This window comes from Atractosteus spatula, chromosome 2 (assembly GCF_055471065.1).
Source record: "Atractosteus spatula isolate fAtrSpa1 chromosome 2, fAtrSpa1.hap1, whole genome shotgun sequence".
Lineage (NCBI taxonomy): Eukaryota > Metazoa > Chordata > Actinopteri > Semionotiformes > Lepisosteidae > Atractosteus > Atractosteus spatula.
Genome location: NC_142707.1, coordinates 24,859,288 through 24,882,387, shown reverse-complemented (window position 1 = coordinate 24,882,387; position 23,100 = coordinate 24,859,288). Strand labels below are relative to the sequence as shown.

Here is a 23,100-nt window from a genome sequence, read left to right as displayed (position 1 = left end):
GGCCAGGAGCCTTGCATGGATTGGTCTTTTAATAAACTTACACAAATCCGCTCTGGATATGATCAGTGGGTTTCCATCTTGGATTTCTGGAATCTTCCTGACTGGATCTGCGTTACCGACCTCAAACCGAGCATAGAATGAATTTAGCTCATCAGGAAGAGAATACAACATCTATCAGGAGTTGTCCAAACTAATTTCCAAATTATTTTTTTAAATATTGCATTCCAAGAAGATAAACAATTCCTTATGTGTGGGTTTTCTTTCTTATCCTCTTCCACACCATCCAAGAATAAATAAATTATAAAATCATAAAGGAAATCAGTCCTCCTGTATAAAATAAAAATCAGCACTCATTTTTCACAAAACCAAAAAATCACTTTTTACAACACTTCAAATACCTCTGGTATTAATAGAAAAAATAAAAAAAGACATACACAAAAGCAAATAACTCTAAGATTATCTAATTTAATGAGCTTTTCAAGAACCTGTACTACAGCATTCCAAACCAACACTAAATAAACACTTGCATTTGCTGCTATAATAAATATAATCAAACATAATCATTAACTGAGCAGTCACTGGGAGCGAATCACCTTCCCATCTACAAAGGCCCTCGCTCCCACAAAGTAGGCTGCCGCGGCACAATTGTACATTATTTGTACATTAAAAGAGGTGACGTCACTTATGCACTATGTTCGATATACCGAACATAGTTACATATACAGTACAGTATATATCGTATGTCAAGTACATATATATTTGACGTATATGCGTGAGATTTCAATATTTGTGATTTTGAGTTTAGGATTAGCCCCTAATGCGTGAGGAGTTTTGGGTATAGGTTTTGCAACCCAGTACTGACCACGAGCCTTGCTAAGTCCCACTTGATTAAATATTGATCTATCCACTGGAATATATAATAGTAGTAACAACTATTCGGTTCAGCGCTTTGTAAGAAGATCTCAGAAACTAATATTGTATTCCTTTCACAATATTGTAATATTGTGTACAGAACACAAACGCAGCAGATAATATTTCACACCAGACACCATTTAATGTAACACCAGTTCGTCGTCCACCGACAGTGACGTAGTGTTACAGGAAGAAGATTTCGCCAGCAGGCTTTTTGATATTTTTAATTATGGAGAAACCACGTGTGTCAGCCTTTGCAGTTTATCGTACTGTAAGTACAGAGACTGCGTCGAAGAAACGGGTATGTGATATATTTTATTCCACGGCTTAAAAGATAAAAATATTTTTAAATGTAAGTTTTTCTAGGTTGTTGCTGCAACAAAGTAGTGATTTCCGGAAGCATGCTTTCTGAACTTTAATCGAACTTCGTTATTTTCAGTGGGTGTTTTTTAGAATATTTTTTAAACAGTGTTGTTAAATTTAAGAATTTCAATTTTGCCTTTGCAAAATGAGTAACTTCTATCAGATCCTTTCAGAACATATTTGGTTTGCAGTAATGCAGTTGTTCTCCCCCCAAAAAAGAAATACGTGACTTCAAAAGCTCTTTGTCCGCTATTTATATTGTTCTGCATTTGCCAACTGAAAGTGCAAAGAAAAAAATATAAACAGAGCTTCCGCATATACGCTACGAACTGCTGTATTTATACATTATAAATTATATGCATTAAATATAATATTTATGAAAAGTGAATTTATTTTTTCTTCGATGCTCGATTCAGAGCAGTCTAAGTCAGACATGTGAAAAAGAGGTAGGAGACTATAATGGAAAACATCTAAAACTCGGGCACGTCTTCCTAACAATATAGTGATCATAATGCAACCATTCACTATTGTCACAACACGTTATGTCCAACAGTTAAAGTTTACAGTACAAATGAATGTGTTTAAATGCCTTTGGAGAAATGATTGTACTGTTTGCTCTGTTACTATATTTTTGTTGCCTTTATATTCCCCATCTTATCAAAATGAGGACATTGATGCGTCTCCTAAATCCCTTTCATAAACTGCTGCTGATCCGTTTCTTTCGTCTTGTAATTGTGTGCATTGTTGCTACCTTAAAGTAATACGTTTACCCTTGTTTAAAAAGGGTGTCACAAACACTGTATAAGCAATAAAGGAGATAAAAGAAAACAATAAATTATTCAAAACTGCATTGCAACCTGACAACGTTATATAGGACACTGAAAAGTAATACATTTACTTTTACATAGGCACTTGTGTAGAAAATTGCAGGAAGTTGAGGTTGCCTTTTTGCAGAAAGTATATTGCTGGCCGTGGAAGAGTTTTGGAAAAAGATATAGTTAATCTTCTGAATTTATACAGTGTCATACAGTGACAGGTTTGTACCTAGATATGAGACTTTGTTTACAGATTAATGGCAAATTCTCCGACCCAAAAAAAATCTTCACCTGTTTTCTAATACTATTTATATACAGATTTTGCTTTTTGAGACATGTGAATGCAACATACTGGGGTTGGAAACCATGGAGCTGGGATATATTAGGATGACTTCTTGAGTGGCTCAATGGGTAAAGGGATTTGCCCAAGCACATATTGGCATGGAAGTAAGGAATTTGCTTCTCCTTCAGTGGGTGCTGAAAGTCAGTTAGGGGGCTGTGTATGGCTTAATGTTGTGTGGGTCAGAGGAAGCTGCTTACATTTGCCCTTTCTCCCCTGTGAACAGTCCTGTGGTATATAATAACTGCAAACTAAGATGTGAAAAACACTCAAAGCTGTTCCAAATTAAGTGGGCATAAGAGGGCTTCAGTGACTGTCAGACTTTCTTTCTTCTATAGAACATTCAATTTATGGGTGGTATTTTCAGACATCAAAATATAACTTTGATTTAGAATTTGAGTCAGAATTTATCACCATCTCGTCCTTTTCTGTTTACAAATGTGGCATTTTCTGATTGATACCTGTTTAAGTAGGGAGTCTGGGTTGACGGCCATCTTCATCACTTCTGCCACTTCCCAGTGTAATAGGCACACCTTGTGAAAAATTTTTTAGGCATCTAAAGGTCTCCTCTCATTCATTGCCTTTCATACGATCTTATTATCAAGCTTTTTATTATGGGTGGTGCACCAGATATGCTCATGTGTTTTGGCTTCTATGACAATGTTATAAAATAGTAGGTAACCAATGGTCATTATAAAACAGGATAGTCAGGCTGTGGATTATTCCATAGTTTGAAAAGTTTAGCTGCTCTAAAGCTCACTTTCCTTTAATGGTCTGTGTTTTCAGGTCAAAGAAAAGAAGAAAGAAAATGGAATCCATCGTTTTAAAAAGAGCAAGAAATCAAAGGGGAAGCAGAGCAGCTTGAACTTAAATGGAAGGCTTTTGAAGGAATGTTTGATCAGACCAGGGCTTGTACAGTACAAAGCAAAGTTTGGAAATCATGGAGAAGCCAAGCAAGAGTGTACCAGTGGCATTCAGCAGGGGTCAGAAGGCTGCATGGAAGGGGAAAGTTTGAAGATAGCTAAGGATAAGCAGGCTGTAGTGTCTGAACAAGTAAGTACTAAGTTGTTGGCCACGTACTGCAAAAATCCATGTTAGATTGAATAATTGTTTGTTATAGTGGAAATTGGGGCTGCAAAAATATTGCGCCCAACCCTCTTCCCATTTCCTCCTATCCCTGAAGCATGGATTATTCCTTTCCCATTCTTGCATGGAGAGCATAATCTTTGTATCCACTTTCTCCCACCCATGCCAAAGATTTGGAACACAAACTTGGTATACGTTTGTAGCCTTGAAGCTTGGGTATATGTTCCAAGACTTTACTGACATCTGTCTTGCCTCTGCTGTGGATTTCACCCCCATCCCAGTGGAAAGCTTTAATGAACCATGAACTGCTATGCAAATATCTTTTTTGGTGTTTTTAGATGGAGTGTACAAACCAGAGGACTTTGGTGGGCCCTTTGCTTGAGACTTTATTGGCAGAACTGGGAAAGATTCGTAACAGCAGGGAGAGAGCTGGCAAACTCTTTGAGTGGCTTGTGCATCCCATTTCACCTAAAAAATTCTTCAGGTACACAATCGTTTGAACAGTGACTTCTGTTGTTTTAGTTCACACTAAAATCATTACAGTATTTTCCATTAAACTGGTGCAGTAATAACAATAAGAATAAGAAGAAGTATAAGAATAATAATGTGTATGTGGGCATAATGCTTTAGACAAGCCCTTAAATATCTGGCTATGCATGTTTTTTGTCAGGCATCCATTAGTACATCATATTGAGCATCTGTAAATCCCACTGTGTCCCATTACTTATGACATGATTTATTTTTCTTTGCCTTAGCGAAATCTGGGAAAAGAAGCCAGCAGTAATCAGGAGACACAACCCAGACTACTATAAGGGATTGTTTTCTACACTAGAGTTTGACAGGATTTTGAGAGATGTAAGTTGTTAACTATAAATATTTACTACTGAATGATGAGTCTTTTTGAATCTTATTAAATAGGACCAAGCAAAAAAACTTTGATTTACTGGTTGGCCAAATGAATATGTTCAAAGCAGTATTAGATGGTTATTTTTTTGTGTTAGCACTGCCTATCACAATCACTGTTGTTCTTGTGTAGTAGACATTATAGTATTTATTTAACAATGAAGTCTGTACTGAGTTTGCCAGAAATTCTGTAAAATTTGAAGTTGTTTAAATAATTTATTCCATGTATTCGTACTATAAATATGCATTCTTACTCTTTGATTAGTTTATTTTAAATTTATTTTAAATCCTACCACTTGCTTGAATGATGAAATGATCATTAAAAGTAAGGGGGTGTGGTATCAGAAGTATTGTTTACTGACCCGTATGTCTGAGGGCTATGGCATGATATTCATGGCATGACTTTAGATATCATTTATAATACTTCAGATGTTTTTAAAGATTTAAAATGTTGGATGTTTCGGGATCTGCAGTGAGTTAATTTGGAAGTGTTGGCTATGTATCATATTAATGTGAGTGAACATTTTTTCATTATTTGTGGTTGAGCAGGATAATGTCCAGTTTGGTGAGAACCTAGATGTCACAAGCTACAGAAATGGAAAAAGAGAGACCCACAATCCACAAGGGAGGGCACTGCCTTTCGCTGTTTGGGACTTCTACAAGGTATAGACTTTGATTCTTTTTATATATGCTTTATGTTTATATATGCATAACTTCATAACTGGGAAATAAAACCTTATCAGCAAAATTTACTCACATTATCATCACACTCATCTTCAGGCTGCATTTGCATAAGGTAATATTGCCATTTGGGGTTGTAGTTTTGGCTGTGACAGTATTCTGTTTGCATTTTAATGCCCAGTGTGTAAGAAAATCTTAAGCTGGTCACAGAGAGCTTTGTATTCTGTCTTTCAGTTCTGTAAATCAGCAATATTTACTTCTGGTTCTGGATGGCTGCAGTACCATAATCCAAACTGACATTATAGATAAATTAAGTGAACAGTTGATTCAAATAAAATCATTAGGAGTCCAAAGTGGAATAAAAAAACAGAAAATATGGTGGCCGTCCAGGACCAAGAATGCACATCATTGATTTAAATAATCTTAAACACAGATTATTGTTATGTATTTGATTTACTGAAAATGCTGTTTTAACTGTTTGAAGACTATAAAGACTTCTCACACATAAGGAATTTTATCAGAGAAGCTAACAGTTGAGGTTTGCAGCCCTGCAGTTGTTTTCTTGATGCCTGTAACCCTCTTCCCAAATCTGAAATGTCATGCTTTTGAAACTAGAAAAATAGTTTATTTACTATAATATAGGTCTATTAAAGTGCCTCTCTATGAACCATTCTAAGTGATAGTCATCTAACATTATGAACCAGTGTGGGAGATCCTTGCTTGTTGCAGCAAAGCTCACATACATAAATTCACATATTAATAATAATAATAAGGAAATTCTACAGAAAATTTTTAGAATGGTGAATACGAACTAACACTATGCCTTCATACAGATCTGGGATGAAAAGGTAGTGATTTATCTGAATTTCAAAGATGTCATGACTGTGACAATGAAGATAATAATTCCTTACACTTATGTAGCTCTTTTCTGAACACTCCACTCAAAGCACTTTACAGGTAATGGGGACTCCACCACCACCAATGTGCAGCATCCACCTGGATAATGTGACAGCAGCCGTAGTGCACACAGTACACTCACCATAAATCAGCTATCAGTGAGAAGGAGAACAGAGTGATGAAGCCAATTCATAGATGGGGATTATTAGGAAGCCGTGATTGGTAAAAGCCAGTGCCTGGGTAATCCCCTACCCTTTTTCAGAAATGCCCTGGGATTTTCAATGACCACAGAGAGTCAGGACCTCGGTTTTAAGTCCCATCCAAATGACGGTGCCTTTTTACAGTATAGTGTCCCCATCACTATACTGGGGCATTAGGATCCCAAAAAATTGTAGGGTGAGCGCCCCATTCTGGCCCCACTAACACCAGCAACCTTAGTTTTTCCAGAGGTCTCCCATCTAGGTACTGACCAGGCACACCTGCTTAGCTTCAGTGGTTTATTAGTTGTGAGTTGCAGGGTGATATGGGTGCTGGACAAATAACTTCAAACCTTTACATAAATAACTCCAAACTCTGTTTGAAACTAATGTCATAATGTTTTCTGGCTTTATTTTCATTTTTTAACACAAAACAATAAAACAAAACAAATCTCAATAATAACATTTTCTTTAAATAATAAAAACAATAAAGCTTCAAAGCATATGGCTTCTATCACTGCTCCACTACTCTGACAACTAAACTGATTACTTCTATAAACTTGTTCCCCAGGTTCTTTCTTTATTTTTTTTCTGTTCTTCACCACATATTCTAGCTGATTAGTGTTGAGATTCTCACTAGCTGCCTTGATGTAGCAGATCTGCTCTTTATAATGAATATGTTGTCCTGTTTTACAGCTGCAATAAATTATTCATTGCTAAATTAAAACTTCCAATATGAAAATTTAGTTCTGTTACCCTACAATTACTGAAAATCAGGTTAGTGCCACCTCTGAGGCTCTGACAAATGAGGTAGCACTACTTTTTTCTTAGCTTCATATAGCTGATATGCTTCACAATATGTTACAGTATGTTACCAACGTAACTACTGTACTGTATAAATGAGCTACCACAGATATTGTCCAGTGTGATTTGCTAGCTATTTTTGGAAAACATTGAAAATGTAAATTCAATTTTTGAACACTCGTTTTGTTATGCTTTACTATAATGTTAAAAATGAGGGGCTAAGAAAATGGTGAAAATCAGAAATTGACCAAGCAGTTTAGTCAATAAGTAAAATAATTAATCATCACTCCCAACTTGTAAGTGATTTCTCTAGAACAGTGGTTCTCAAACTTTTTGGACCAAGTACCACCCCTGATCAAACCAAAGCATCCAAGTACCACCTACAAGTCATCTTCTCATAGGAACCCCAGAAATTCTCATTGACGAACATGAGCGCGCGTGAGCGCACACACTCACATACACTAATAATAAATATTATAATAAACTTTATTTGATATAGCGCCTTTAAAGGTGGCTTCTTAAGGCGCTTTACAGAAAAAAACAGGAACAACAACAATAAAAAATAAACAATAAAAAAGCACAATTTCAGTGAGAGGGGTGAGCCTGTTTAGTTGAGCAAAGCAGATGTGAATTCATTTTTTGAGCATTGATACAATTCACAACAGAGTCTTAACAGATTTTAAATCGTCAGGCATTTTCTTGACGGCAAAGGTCTCGCGGTGGATCATTGCTCTAGCACCGTCTGTACAAACTCCAACGCATTTTATTCAGTCGATGCCATTCTCTTCGATAAATTCATTCAGAAGCTGAAATATGTGCTCTCCTGTAGTTCCTGTTGGTAGCAGCTTACAGAACAGAAAGCTTGCATTTTTCCCCGTTTCCGTTTCAGGAGTCCGTCTCAGAAGTTAAAAGACTTTTTTATTTCATGCACATGGGAGCGAAACACAGAGACACTCCTTGTATTTTTCTCAAATTAACCTAGAACAGTTCTTAAATATTTTTCTGTCATCTATCACGCTTTCCTGTGCTCACAAGATTGCCAGCTTTTCTAGCACACATTTCTATGCATTCCTGTGCTTACAACATTGGCATTGTTCCAAAATCATGCACATTCTCCTACCTCCCTATTTGCTGGAGATAACTTTTTTAAATACAATTAGTCACGCATTCTTATACAATGGTATAGAATTACATTGTAGCTCTTGTGTCCACTAAAATATTAGCGCGCGCTAATCATAGTACGTAGGCTGCGTATTCGACACATATTAAAATAGAAATTTATGAAAACCCATCCTGATTTTTCAGTGCACACAACAAAGTTCCAGGATCATATGGCGTACCAGCTGGTGGTGGTACGCGAATCATAGTTTGTGAACCACTGCTCTAGAATATACCGAGAGGCTGGTATAATTAGAGGCACATGAATTCTTTATTCTGTGGCACAACTGTGGTGAAAAAAGTAATAATCCAGGCACACTACGTTAAACAAATATTATTATTATTATTATTTGTTTAATTGCTGATGATGGCAATACAAACACTACAATACACACAACAAAACATACCACACACAAGTTATTCAATGTATTTACAGACAAGGCATTTCATAGGCCTAACATTCTAATCACTCCAAAAAAAAAACAGACTTCTACTAAGATTAAACTTTAAAATATTGCAAGTAAAAGATAAGCTGCCTTCTATATAAATGCAATCAGTTAAATCTCTCTTTCTGCACCCCGGATGCCACAAAATAAATGGGAGCCTTTCCCCCTATCCTACCCTAAGCAGGAAAGACATCTCTGAGGTTTCTTTTATCCAGGTCCCTAAAAACACAGTATAGCAAACTCTCTCTAACAAGGTTAATTACTTAGCTAGTCAGGTTTGTTTGAATGATCATGAAGTAGGGGCTCTCGCCTGGTGCAAGCTTCAAGTTCCAACTCCTCCAGACTCCTCTCTTCACTCTGCCAGGTATCACAAACTTTATCTAAACTGTAAGAGATACTTCCTAGTCACATAAAGCTGTAACAATATATACAGGCTGATTACATGCAAGCTGTCTAGCTTACCTGAATTAACATTAGGTAGGCCAAGATTAGTGCTAATCAGGGCCTGTGAAACTACTGCATAGGGTCCAATTTAGTTTCTTTAATTCACATATTCTCATCCATGACTGAAAAGTCAATATCAGCCTGCACTGTCTGGTCTGTTTATGCCCAGATGCCTACATAGACATTAAGATCAAATTAAACTTTTGCAGTGGTAATAGAGCACAAAATACAGTCTGGAGTACAAGTCTGTTTTTCAAGGTTTGTGTTTTGGCAGAACTCTCTTGCAATCTTACTGAAGAAGTTCTTTATATTCACAAAGCTTTTAATAGAGCTTTCTGGATAACGAATGGAGAAGGTTCCTTGTTACAAAATAAATTGGTCTTGGCAGCTGCCCCATACTTAACATGGAAAAAAATGCTTACAGTTCTGTAATGTCTGTGAAATCATGCCTGTAGTGCCTTTGGCCTCTTGTGCTAGTATTATATTTGCCTATCACATTTCTTAAAAGCACACCCTCTGATATCAGAACCATAATAGTTGTCGTACATTTTTGGTGTTGATTTCTAACCTGGCCACTTGTTTTTTAAGCTATTTTAATCAGCTTTATTTCAAACCCAAGGCACACATAATGTAATGGCAGGACAAGATCAAGTGTTTTACTATTAAGCATTCTTTAATCAAAGGTGATTGAATTTTTTTTAATTTATTTATACTTAAATTAAATGGGCCCCTTAAGACTAAGACATTTTTTTGAAGATGTGCTTGACAAGTGCATTAATTAATAAAGATGAAACTTGAAGGGTAATGGCTTCTATTTTAAAATATTATACAAAGTAATTAACTTGCAATATTTTTGTGCACTGACGGTATTAGGCTCTTATGTGTCAATAAATAAAAAGAGTCCATTTAATCTAGGATGTAACAGGATTGCTGCAGTTCTGTTCTTCTCTTGTTACAGAATGGCTGCTCTCTGCGCATGTTGAACCCACAGGCCTTTTCTGCCACCATGTGGAATGTGCTGTCCATTCTCCAGGAACAGTTTGGGAGCATGGCTGGAGCCAATGTGTATGTGTGTAACTCGCTTAAGTACAGTAAGAATACTTTGATTTTAAAAATGCCCATATCTACAGCTTGTGGCGCTCATTGGAGGTTCAAAAGAGTTCCAAAGTGTCCTGAAAAACATGCAATACAGGGAAAAAAGCAATGGTCTGTTAATGTATGCAGTACTATAACAGCAAGTGAAAGAAGTCGATGCCTGTATTGTAATGCTAGCTTACTGAAACAACTTATACCAACTCTATTATAATATTATGAGAGGGTCTTCTGCACAGCAGTATCTATGGCAGCTGGGACAAATGTGATTTGTCAGTGGGTTGCAGGACTGCAGTGCACTTGTACATCTTTATAGATTGTAAATTTATTTAAACAACTGCATATACAAATTCCTTTTTATGCATGGTATGAGTCTAATTGGAAATGACCAATGTGATCATTATTGTTTTGCTTTGGTAATGCGTATTTTCCCATGCGTGCTTGTATTTATATGTTTAGATACTTGACTCCTGCGGGCACCCAGGGATTTGCCCCTCACTATGATGACATTGAGGCCTTTGTGGTTCAGCTAGAAGGGAAGAAGCACTGGAGGGTTTATAATCCAAGGTGAGAGAGGCCACACACAACTTTTTAATTAAAGGAATGCCATGAAGTCGTGTCTGGATTCCCAAGTGGCTTTCTGCAGACTTTCCGACCCTGCAGACCCTGAGGCAATGATCAAAAACATTTTTGCATGCAAATCTGTACTGTGTGAGCAGAGGTTTTCTGTGGGTATTACAATTAATGTATTTTTTTTAGAATTGAGTCTCTTAAGGGCTAGTTATTGCAGTTTTTTGCTTGGCATAACAAATTGGGGAAAACAATATAGATCCTTGAGACAGATTGGCAAATGGCATGTTATGGATGATGAGCATATTTAATGAGTTGTTACTGATTTTCTGCTTGAGACAGACTTCTTCAAATCAATATGCATAACACTGAAGATGTTATAATGGATTTTTTAAAACTTTTTTTCTCATCTGGTTTACTGAGTGATCAGTAAATACATGTATTAACTGAAGACAGTCCTTAGATACAGCTATCAAAACTTTTCTAGAGAAGTTTTCCATCACAGAATCTACTTAAATATTTTCTCTTATGCAGTGCATTTTCACATTAAATGCTTCAGCAAACCCCTGTAAAATAATATATAATATTTTAATTATTTTAACACAATGTCTCTAATTTTGTTTGTAAGAAATAATAGAGTGGTTTATAAAGGTAATAGTCTCTTGTGTCATCAGAAACACCCTTTATGTTTCAGTCCTCAAAGAGCTGGCAGAATTGTGAATTGGGGATCTTCAGACTGCATTGTCACTTAAGCCAGCTGTCTGTGTGCCCTCATTTTTAACCGATGTTACCTAAATGTTACTGATAAATGACAGTCATACTCCATTTTGAAATAGCTAGTATACCCACTGGCACACAGCAGTACATTTAATAATATAACATATATAATACAAATTTTAACACATATAATTTCATATATGTTATATATAAATATATAGTTATATTTATATATAACTATAATTAATAGAAATTGCTATATTTAAAGATATTTGGCATTATATTGAAGCATTTTTAGCATGAGTATATTAATGAGTTTTTTATCTTGAAAGCTTCACAGAAATTGTGATTTTAGTATTACTGTAATGATATTGAAGTCACAGTACAAAAAGTCATGAAAATTGCATCTTTATATCTAAACATTGGATAGCATTGTTTCACATATTATTTCCATAGCCAATAACTATAATTGCTTGTTAATTTTGTTACATACTGTACCTTCTCCTTATGCTTTTGGGTACATCCAAGTTTGTAATTAGTTTTTTGTTTTCACCATAAATTTTAATTTGAGATTAATTTTTGGAAAAAATTAACAAGGGCTTTAAATTAATAAAATCTCTATCCATTGTATAACTAATATATGCATTGATTTGTAATAATGTAGGTTAATAATTACAAACTGAGATAAATTGGTTTCTTTAATCAAGAGTCTTTCATTGAGAATTTTAAAACATAACTCCATAAAGGGTTTGTTTAATTAAAGGTGAACTGCAATGCAATTTTATATATCTGGGATAGAAAGAATCAGCATTGATGAGTGCATTTCGAATCACTATAAAAGTAAAATGTACATAGTAACCTGTAAAACCTCCGATTTACATCACAAAATAGATTAAACTTTCAGGTATGCTCCACGCCATATTCTGCGTTTTAGAATGAGGCAACAAAACTTTTGGTGACGCAATGCGGCATTATTAAATCTAAAGAAACACTCTTGTGAATACATCTCTTTTAATCCAATAAAAATAGTGCTCTTTTTTATAAAAAATAGTGATTTTGAGACAGATTTGCCAACAAATACTACTTGTTAACTCTGCATGCAGACCATTTTGGAACATACTGTATCTGTGGTGAAATGTCTGCTGCACAACCTGTATTTATTCAATCGTACATCTCATTAAATTAGTCATGACAGTGACTAGTGAGCAGGAAGGGGCCACATCACATCGCAGTTCATGCGAACTCTCACTCTCACCCATGGTGAGACCAGGCTTTTACGACAACATGGTGACTTACATTACTTTCACAAAGTTCACAATTTTGTGCTTAATTTATTTTGTTACCGAGATTGAATACTGTAACTGGTCTGTGAAATTGGGACTGCAGTTCCCTTTTAAAGATGCTTTATATGACAAAACCTTTAATATTTCCTGTTGAAATATAATATAATTGCTATAAATGGCACAGATAGATAAATAAACCATCTTTGATGATTTTTAAAAGATAACTTACTAATGTACTAACAGTAATGAAACAGCCCAGTTACTTTAAACCACTACCACAATATTTCAACATACAGGTTCAGATCTACAGATGCAGCTATTCAAAATGCACGGTACAAACCCGCGGTATGGTAAACTACCCACAAGCCACCGCAGGGCACCGCGGTAAGTGATTGGCTGGCCAAAATGACCGACAGGGGCACTATTGGTGCATTGGTTGGTAGTGAAAAGATTTAATCATTTAATCTCTTTACTGTGCACATTTTAATCCGCTTAGTATTGAATATTTATAGGGAATTTTATCACTAAAGGGAAATTTTAGTAGCTGAGCATAAAAAGAAGAGGAGCATAACGCATCTGAAGGTCATAAATGATATTAATTTAGGAACATAAACATTACTGTATGTAAACTGTACTGTGTATGGCTGGTCTTGGTAGTTTAAAGAAAAAATACACACCAGTCTTCCATTTCTCCCTAAACATTTTAAGCATGAAAGTTTTATGAAACGGTACCCAAATATGCGATTGCTGTATAGAATTAATTTTAATTTAAAAAAATTATTTAACACGAAAATTAAGATGTTTACATCTTCCGCCTGAGAACAGTCACCCGTTGCTACCCAACGCAGAAACACAGCCACTAACCAGCAAAGAGAGGACATTAGCTAGCCAATATAATAAAGAAATAAATGATTATTTTGTTTATTTCTTTTGCACATTTATTTGAACATTTCCATCGATTGTACAAGCACTTGGAAACTGTCCAATCCCTAGTTCATCAGGTGTTTTCTTTTACGCTGCGGGCATTCTCCCGGTCTGGCGCCGGTCTGTGTCTTCTAGGATATAATGCCAGAGATTTTTTGTTAAATTTGGGTTTCCAATAACGCCGCAGCAAACTCTTGTTTTTATGTCCACTATAACAGACAATCTCCTTTGCTTTTAACCGAGCGTTTAATAATTTCCTAAAATGAAAATGATTTACTTTATTTCCTTCACGGGATCAATAAAAGTATCTATCATCTATCTAAACTATGGGACAGAATTCTGGGGTCTCCCTATACCAGAGATTACGGTAGGGCTTCAGAATGGTGATTGGCTGACACCATCTGACACCCCTCTGATTAGAGAAAAAAGACATGCTGGTCTGCTATACATAGTATACCAGGAAGAGGATTTCTTTCTATTCGAAACGTATATTTTAAAACTTTAATTAAGAAGTAAAAACCTTACAGCGTACACAGATTTCTTAACTGATCAGGAGGAAGAAAAATCACCCGTGTTTCGTGCATAAAAAGTGGTTATTAACTATCGAAACCTGTTTTATTTATTTTATTTTTATTTAGATTAAGAGTTCCCGTCACCCCCATTCCCATTTAAATCACAAACCCGTGTTTAATTAAATGTCTTTTAACGTAAATCGTTATCTTTGTCTTATGCATAATAATGTTCACCACTCTGTCCAGCAAATTAATAATAAACTTTATTTTATATAGCGTTTTAAATGAATAAGTAATTAGATTGCTCATAAACCTAATCACTTATTCTACATAAACACAGCATAATTGCTCTCTGAAAATGCTTTTTCTTTTTATTTAGGCTCAGATTTCAACTATAGATCGTATTATTAATAACCATAATAACGACCAACCAACAAAAACAACCATATAAACATAATACCAACTAAAAACATAGATAACAACCACAATACAAAATCAAATATATCAAACCATTAAACTCTCTCAAATTCCTCCAATTATCATAATCCCGCCCCTTATGCAAAACCAAACCCTCCTCCCATCCCAGTTTATCCTCTTTATCATAAACAAAATCCACCTCAATTTTCAACATAAAGCATTACACAAAATCAATACCTCAACACTCCATACTCAACAATGATAATTCACAAACAGCCAGAACATGTAACTCCACATTCCCAAATAGACCTCATTTCAATGCCCCGCCCCTTATGCAAAACCAACATCCCTCCCCTGTTCTCTCTCTCCGCTGGCGTTTGTAATCGTTTTTATTTTTAAATAAATTTTAGCAAAGTCATGTATTTTAAAAATCTTAAGATTTCTATATTTATGTCTTTATTTAGTGGTTTCATTAGTGACAAAGGCTAAACTTTCTTGGAAAAATGTCTTTTATGTAAACCATGTTTGCTATTAATTCATTTAGGGCTAGAATATGTTCACTGTCTTCCAATGAAAGAAGGGTTCCTTTCGCCGTAGTCGGGTTGACATTAGAAGCTTGCCACGCCCGGACTGTTACACCAACGCATTAGCATGTTAAAGCGATTTCATCGAGGAACCTAGCTTTCTTAACTAGTAAGTACTGTACTTACTGGGTTTTTGAGGGGGGGAGGTGTCTTTCGCTGGAAATCTCGCCCCCTTCCACTTTGAAAATACCTGTGAAACCGGTTTAATTCGTCACAGCCAGCACTCCCGCAGAGAGGGGGGTTGTACTTGCAGTGTATCGGTATACAGTAGATGGGAAGCCAGAGCCGACCGCTACGCCGCCCACGTGTTATGCTCTTCGTTAATGTCTAAGCCGGAACACATCATTTTGTATTTCTTAAAAAAAAATCGTTTGCCCAGCCTAACAGTATTGTTGTTATTGTTTTTATCTGGTAAAGCACTTTGAGGAGCCACCTTTAAAGGCGCCATATACAATAAAGTTCATTATTATTACTATTGTTAATTTGCTGGACAGAGAGGTGAACATTATTATGCAGAAGACAAAGATAGCGATTTATGTTGCATTGTGCATTGTGCTGCTGTAATACAGTTTTAAATAATTAAAAGTCTAAACAGTATCAGCTTTATTTATGGGTTTTAAATAAAGGCGATTTAAACGCGATTTAAATCAATATAAATGTTTATATTTTAACTCATAGGTGACTATTCATTGTTATTAAAATGACTTAAATTCAATCATGTTGTGATATTTAGAAATATTAATTTGTTTGGTGTGAGTGAAGTTTTATTTAATCTCTGAGCAAGGGAAACGTTTTATTTTTTCAAAGAACTGTTTGTTAAAAAAAAAGTCATGGCTCCAGCTGGTTTCGAACACGCAACGTGTGATGTAGGAGTCAGGAACCTAACCCACAGCGCCACTGGCAAGGTCACGTGAGGAGTGTTGAAAAAGCCCTACAAACATTATCAACAGACATCGTACAGCGTGTACTATTCTTGTGTTGCGGTACATGAATATAATTATATCGTTATTAATTTCTTTAGATACGCGATTCCATATTATATTTCCTTTTAATCAAATTCTAAAAGTATGCTTGTTGACTCCGGTATCACGTTAGTTAAAGACTTCGATGCTTAAAATGTTTAGGGAGAAATGGAATACTGGTGTGTATTTTTTCTTTAAAGTACCGAGACCAGCCATATACTGTATGTTTATGTTCCAAAATGAATATCGTTTATGGCCTTCACACGCGTTACAGTATGCTCCTATTCTTTTTATGCTCAGCTACTAAGATTTCCCTTCAGTGGTAAAATTCCATATAAATATTCAATACTTAAACGGGCACAGTTAAGACATTAAATATACATATACATACTGTATACAGTACAGTTTGCATACAGTAATATGTTTATGTTCCTAAATCAATATATTTTATGAGCATGTGAAAGGCATGGTGAATCGGAGATTCTCAAAAATTACTGTACTTTGCATGATTGGAAACAAATGCGTGATTGCGAAATGCTGTGGTGTTACTTTTACAAAGACGGTCAATGAAAAAAAGAATGTGGACCAGGGCAATACTTTGAGTTTACAGCTTGTCCAAGGTCATTCATTATTAATACTATTAGTAATATCTTCGTTAAAGACTTTGATGGCGACAGCTCAAACATGAGAGGTTGAGCTTTATTAGCTCCACCTTGCGGAAATTCCGGATACTATTATTTTGCTTGCGGTACTATAGGAGAATTTACGGTAACTCGCGGTACACTGCGTAAAGCGCACCGCAAAATAATGCAGTATCGCCCGCTTGTTTTGAATGGCTGCATCTGTAAGTAGAAGACTTACAACATAAGAATGGTTCGCCATGAGAGAAGGCTCATTTGAAGTTGTGTTCATCTGCATCTTAAAGTATACCAGAGTATGAGCCTTAACTGCTGTTCTCTTTAAAAACTACAATAAGAAAAAAAATCTTTCTGAAAAAGATTAACCAGCATCACTCGGAAGCAGTCTACTCCTGCTGTTACCATGAGCTCCATTTGCAACCATGTTAACCATAGTTACACCCATACCTCTTTTTACAAATGTAATTTGTTCCCAGAGACCCTTTTGTATAGAAGCCTTATTCATAAATAGAAAATAACTATTTCCATTATTTGTCATGGGGAAAAATTATGATATGTTCCTGATCCCAAAAATGTCACCCCTACTTTTACTTTTTTCACAAGAAACAATAATAACTAACATTCATGTTGTTTTTTAGTAATAAAAAAAAAATAAAAAATACCTAGTTAGACATCAGTAACAGTAACCACTTCATTTGCTTTTTGTGTAATTAGACACACTTCATTTTCTTAACACCTTTGGGTTTTATGAGAACTTAGGGCGCACACAGCAAACGCATGAAGCAAAATGCAGTGAATTGTATCGCTGTCCCCTGCTCCCGCCTCTAATCCCTCCTCCCTCCCAGCCTTTGTTCTCCCACTACATTACCTTTGCCTACTGCCTTGTCTCTCTCACACCTGAAGAAGGCTCTACAGCCGAAACGTTGTGTTTTCTCTCTTCTTTTTTTCAGCATGGAATAAACCTATTACTTGTTCCATTAAATTTTAATTTGTCAAGTATATGCCATTGAAAAGAAAACAGAAAGCCTAAAATGGAGTACTGTGGTATGCCACTGCTTACATCAGCACAGTCATAGAAACAGTCAGAGGTTATGTTTCTCGATATGCTATCTCTTGTATGTTTGCTTTCTTTAGATTGTCTACCAATTTGATGACTAACTCTGAGGAAGTGGAAAACAAGCAAAAATAATACATGGAAGAATAAAACTAAAAAATGTAGCTATTGATTCTAATATTGTTGTTTTCTAATATTATTGCAGCAGCAGGTTTTGTCATTGCTTTCCGTTCCATTTTTCCTATAGTATTTCGCCTTAAGTGGCTATGTTGTTAACTTGTCAAACATAATTTCCCAGTCCAAAGTTCCAAGTGCTGGAATGTAGCAGCACTAAGTGATATGAGAATGTGCCACCTTTTTTGTAGCACCCCTTTGTGATTGTTTTCCCACCATCTTTCTAGACCTTTTTATTTAAATACAAACGAAAAGATAATAACTGTAATAATTATTACCACAAACATGCAATAGAGTAACTTATTTCTGATGTTAATTATGTCTGTGCACCGTTTTGGGAGGTGCCCAAAATTGTCTTAATGGGGTCATGCTAAGGAAGAGGCTGGAAGGCTCTATAAAGTTTGATGCTAGTTAGATTTTCTTATACTTAGTTTTTTTCTCAGCCTTCAATGCATCTAATACTTTCTTTCCTATAATTTAGAAACCATGAACTGAATGTTTTTTTTTACTTATAGGCAGTAGATGTACTGCCTGGCAATACTGCATAGTGTGAAGCCACTGGGCTTGACCACTTTAGAGCAAGTAACAGTTGTGTCTGTGACACCTGATGCACCCTTCACAGTCTGTTGGAGGAACTTTCTCTTTTAACCAAACTTACACGCACTCTCCTCCAACAGTGGTGCTGTTATATGGCCTCCTCGTCGGGGTAACTAGAACATGAGGCATCCCTTACTGTTTTCTGAGCTTTTGGCTCGTAGACTCTCATGCTCAAGAGTCTCTTTCTCATACACACCTCAGTCCTTTCAATTCATTTCAATTTCAAGCTTTATTGTCCCCTAGGGGAAACACAATGACATTACACATTATCAAAAGGAAAGAGAATACAGCGGTGTTACAGGAGAAAGAAACAATAGACAAGGTGGTTACTTTGCATTGTTTAAGAGTGTGATTGCAGTGGGGATGAAATATTTCCTGAGTCTGTTGGTTTTACACCTGGGGGCAGAGAGACGTCTCCCAGATGGGAGAAGTGTGAATTCACAATGGAGGGGGTGAGACACACACTCCCTGATGCTTTTGGCTTTCTTAGTCACCTTCTGTTTGTAAAGGATGCTTAAGTTGATTTGATTATTCCCGATTATTTTGCCACTTATATTTATTAATTTACCCAGCCTATTACAGTTACAGGTACTTATGTTGCCAAACCAACAAGTGAAGCAGTATGTTAAGACACTTTCAATAAATGATTTGTAGAAATGGAAAGAATAGTTTAATCCACCTTAAAGTACCTGAGTTTTCTAAGAAAGAAGAGTCTGTTGGCCTTTTTTATAGATCGTGTCACAACATTTGTCCCATTTTAGGTTATTGTCAATGACCAGTCCCAAGTACTTATAGTCGTCGACAATTTCAACAGGCTGACTATCAATTATAGTGGGTTGAGGGGGTGTGGTATTTTTCCTAAAATCAATAACCAGTTCCTTTGTTTTTGAAACATTTAACTTTAGGGACAACTTGTTGCACCAGTTAGTAAAATCATTTAGAATGGGCCCATGATGGTATTCTGTGTTCTTTAATAAACTGACCACAGCTGTGTCATCAGCAAACTTAATGAGGTGTATATCGGTGTGTTTGCTTATGCAATCATTGGTGTACAAAATGTACAGCAGAGGGGACAAGACACAGGCCTGTGGTGATCCAGTTGAAGTATAGCCTTTTAGTTAGGAAGTCCAGCACCCATCTTATCAAGTTCTCATTCAGATTGAAGCTGTTAAGGCCACAAGGCTTGGCAGTTTTAGGTACAGGAATAATGATAGATTTCTTCCACAGAGAGGGAATGATCTGTGAGTTTAAGGACATCTGGAAGAGAATACTAAAAATATTACAAAGCTGATCTGCACAAGATTGTAGGACCCTACCACCCACATTGTCTGGACTTGCACTTTGCCTAATATTGATTTTCCTAAAAAGTCTACATACCTCTGCGGTGTCAATATTAAAGAAAACCTCTCCAGATACAGGGTGAAAAGCACTATGAGCTGAGGTGGTTGTAGATTTTAACTCAAAGCAGGTATAAAACACATTCAGATCATTGGCCAGCTGTTGTCCATCCATACCATTTAACAGAGTTATAGTGCTGCCACTACGCTTCTGAGGGATATTGGCCATGCTTTTAATGCCCTGCCATGCCATCCTGGTGTCACCTGTTGTCATGGTGTTCTCTGTTTTTACCCTGTACTGATCCTTAGCTTTCCTGATCTCCCCTTTCACCTCTCTCTGCACTTCCTTCCTGAGCTGGGTGTCCTCTTGAGAAAAAGCTTGTTTCTTTTTTAGGAGGACATGATTAAGGCTTTTTGTTACCCAGAGTTTGTTATTGGGAAAAGCCTTAAAGCTTTTGGTAGGGATGGTAGAGTCGACGCAGAAAGAAATATAATCTGATACCACAACAGAAAGTTTGTGAATGTCCGCTGATGTGTTTTTAAACACTTCCCATTGTGTGCAGTCAAAACAATCCCGAAGCCGTTCAGTGCTCTCTGCCTTTTATTGTTTTTGTCTCCGGTTTGATCCTCTTGAACAGCGCCTGGTAGATCGGCCTGAGAAGCACAGTGTTGCCCAGTGGAGGTCTTGTGAGGGACAAGTAGGCATTAGGGACTGTCCCATAACAACGATCGATTATTTTATTCAACCGCGTGGGGCAGGTCACGTATTGGTAATACGTTGAAAGACTGTTATTTAGTGTGCAGCTGTTAAAGTCTCCTAAAATAAATTTAGGAGCATCTGGGGATATAGTGTCCAGTTTCTGGGTAGCATCGAAAATTATATTGGAAGCCTCTACCGCATTTGCTTTAGGGTGGATATAGACGAGGTTATAAAAAGCTGCGGAAATTCTCGAGGGAGATAGAAGGGGAGCAGAGAAACACTGAGCAGTTCAATGTCAGGCGTGCACACACTCTCACGGACAGTGATTTTCTTACACCAGCGGTTGTTTATCATAAGCAGACCCTTCCGCCGTAATGTTTACCTGTGCTTTCAGGATCTCTGTCCAGCCGGTGTAGAGAAAACCCCTCGGGCTTCACAACATCGTCTTCCACGGTCTCATCCAGCCAAGTTTCCATAAAAGCTAGAATAGAGGCATCCCGAAACTCGTGCAGGAACTGCACGCTGGCATGCAGTTCATCTAGGTTGCTCCTCAGTGAACGCACGTTCGACAGAATGATGGTGGGCAGCGGGAGCTTATTCCTCCTCCGCCAGAGCCTCTGTCGCAGTCCTCCCCTCCTGCCGTGCTTGTTCTTAGTTTTCTGATTAAAGTTAGTGTTTTTTGTAGAACACAGAATGTCTTGCGGAAGATTGGCAAACAATGTGTCCGAGAATTGGAAATCTTTGTAACTTAAAGTTAAAAGGAATTCTCGGCTATATTTCAATGATGCCAGCATCACGCCCGCCCCAGCCATGGACAGGTAGAGCCAGGTAATCTGTAGAAAACAGCACCAGCAAAGCAAATACCTTCATGAGTTTCATCATATCGGTCCTGATCATCCAGAACATAAACGGTTGTCGGCGAGAAAAGATGTAAGTAATAAAACATAGAAACATGAAAATAAAATAAGAAAAAAAAGTAGAACATAAAAATTCAAACTAATAAAATGCTAAAAAGTCAGGAAAAGCAGGAGAGGACAAAGACGCCAGTCGCTACAGAGCAGCGCCCATTTCATGACCTCTTCTGAGAGCATCTCAAGGTTAATTCAGATCGCTGAGGCTTACACTTGTGGATAACTGGGCTCAAGGAACCTCACTTTTCATTCAAATATGCTAGGCCCTTTCAGGAAGTAGCAGGGAAGACCCTCTACTTGGTTATTCCTGTTTGGCCGGAACCGCTCTGCTGCCTTCATTAACTTACAAGCAGGCTGACATGGCAGTGACCAAGGCTGCAACTCATTGTATGTCTTCCCTGAACCTCCATGTCTCTATCTCAGTCTAGGATCAGTCTATACTTGTTATACCACCCACCCCTACTTGGAAGAGTAAACTGAACCTCTATAAACCTTGATAGTAACCATTGTAAAGTTTACCTTGGTGTATATATATATGTATGTTGTGGGTTAATTATTGTCAGTCAGCAGTACAGAAACCCACCATATAAGATCACTTTAAGAGCACAGAGAGAAAAACAAAAAGAATAGAGAGAAGAGAGGAACTGGAAGTTACTCATGATCATCCAAATAAAACCTGACTGAGCTAAGTATCTGAACCTTGCTAGGGAGAGCTTTCTGTTCTGTTTTTAGGGAAATTGGGTTTCCTAGGTAAAAGATACCTCGGTTAGAAATGTCTTTCCTACTTGTGGGTGCATTTCTAGAATAGCGAGAAAGGCTCCCATTTATTTTGTGGCATCTGGGGTGCAGAAAGAGATATTTAACTGCAGGTTGCATTGCATTTAATTAGAAGACAGCTTATCTATTATTTAGCCTCTGTAGGCATTAAGAGTTAGTAAAGTACCTTGCTCAAGGTAAAACAGCAGTGTCTGTGCCCAGTTATGAGGCCAGAGACCCATCCACTTTGCTACTCTACTTGGCAGCATCCAAGATGGGGGCTTTCAAAAATATGACCCTGATCTTTTTTAAAGAAAATCTGAGATTGTGAAGCATGGGACTGCTGAAGTATTAGTCCAGCTGTGAATGAATGATACATAAGTGAAAATCTCATATCCAAATTTTCTCTCTTTTTACAGGACTGAAAATGAAGTCCTTCCTCAAGTCTCCAGTCGTAAGTATGAATTTAAGAATGTTATTTTGTATAAAAGCATCTTTATAGTTTCCTTTTATGTGATGGGGGTCATGAGAAGATAATGTAAAGATTCTGATTTATCTGCAGAAGAATGTTATGAATTCAGTCATACACTGTAGCTTGGACTAAGAAACATCTACTGTGTGAGCTTGTTAGCCTGATGTGTATGCAGTTACCATTATACTGTTCGGAACTCAGTCTACCAAAGATTAAGATTTTATTTTTTGAAGTATTGTAGAATCTGTAAAAGATGTGGCAATGCTTGTCCATTAATGGATATATCCATACAAGAAATATGACATGTAAGTAAAAGCTGTAGTTGTTTTGTGATACACACGAATCTACTGAGCA

General features: G+C 36.8%; 1 protein-coding gene across 2 annotated transcripts in view; it reads left to right on the top strand.

Annotated features, from left to right (window-relative positions):
- The first annotated feature begins 1,093 nt into the window (after positions 1-1,093).
- riox1 (ribosomal oxygenase 1) overlaps positions 1,094-23,100 on the top strand; it is a 31,743-nt gene continuing 9,736 nt past the window's right edge. Inside the window, exons 1-9 of one of the 2 annotated variants that reach the window (XM_088927057.1) lie at positions 1,147-1,213; positions 2,409-2,537; positions 3,217-3,483; positions 3,855-4,000; positions 4,272-4,371; positions 4,969-5,082; positions 10,005-10,111; positions 10,598-10,705; positions 22,694-22,728. In XM_088927057.1, the coding sequence (XP_088783183.1) occupies positions 2,532-2,537; positions 3,217-3,483; positions 3,855-4,000; positions 4,272-4,371; positions 4,969-5,082; positions 10,005-10,111; positions 10,598-10,705; positions 22,694-22,728 (883 nt within the window). In that variant the 5' untranslated portion in view covers positions 1,147-1,213; positions 2,409-2,531. Of the gene's footprint in view, positions 1,214-2,408; positions 2,538-3,216; positions 3,484-3,854; positions 4,001-4,271; positions 4,372-4,968; positions 5,083-10,004; positions 10,112-10,597; positions 10,706-22,693; positions 22,729-23,100 lie in introns of both variants that reach the window. The other variant, XM_088927049.1, reaches the window with a different exon arrangement.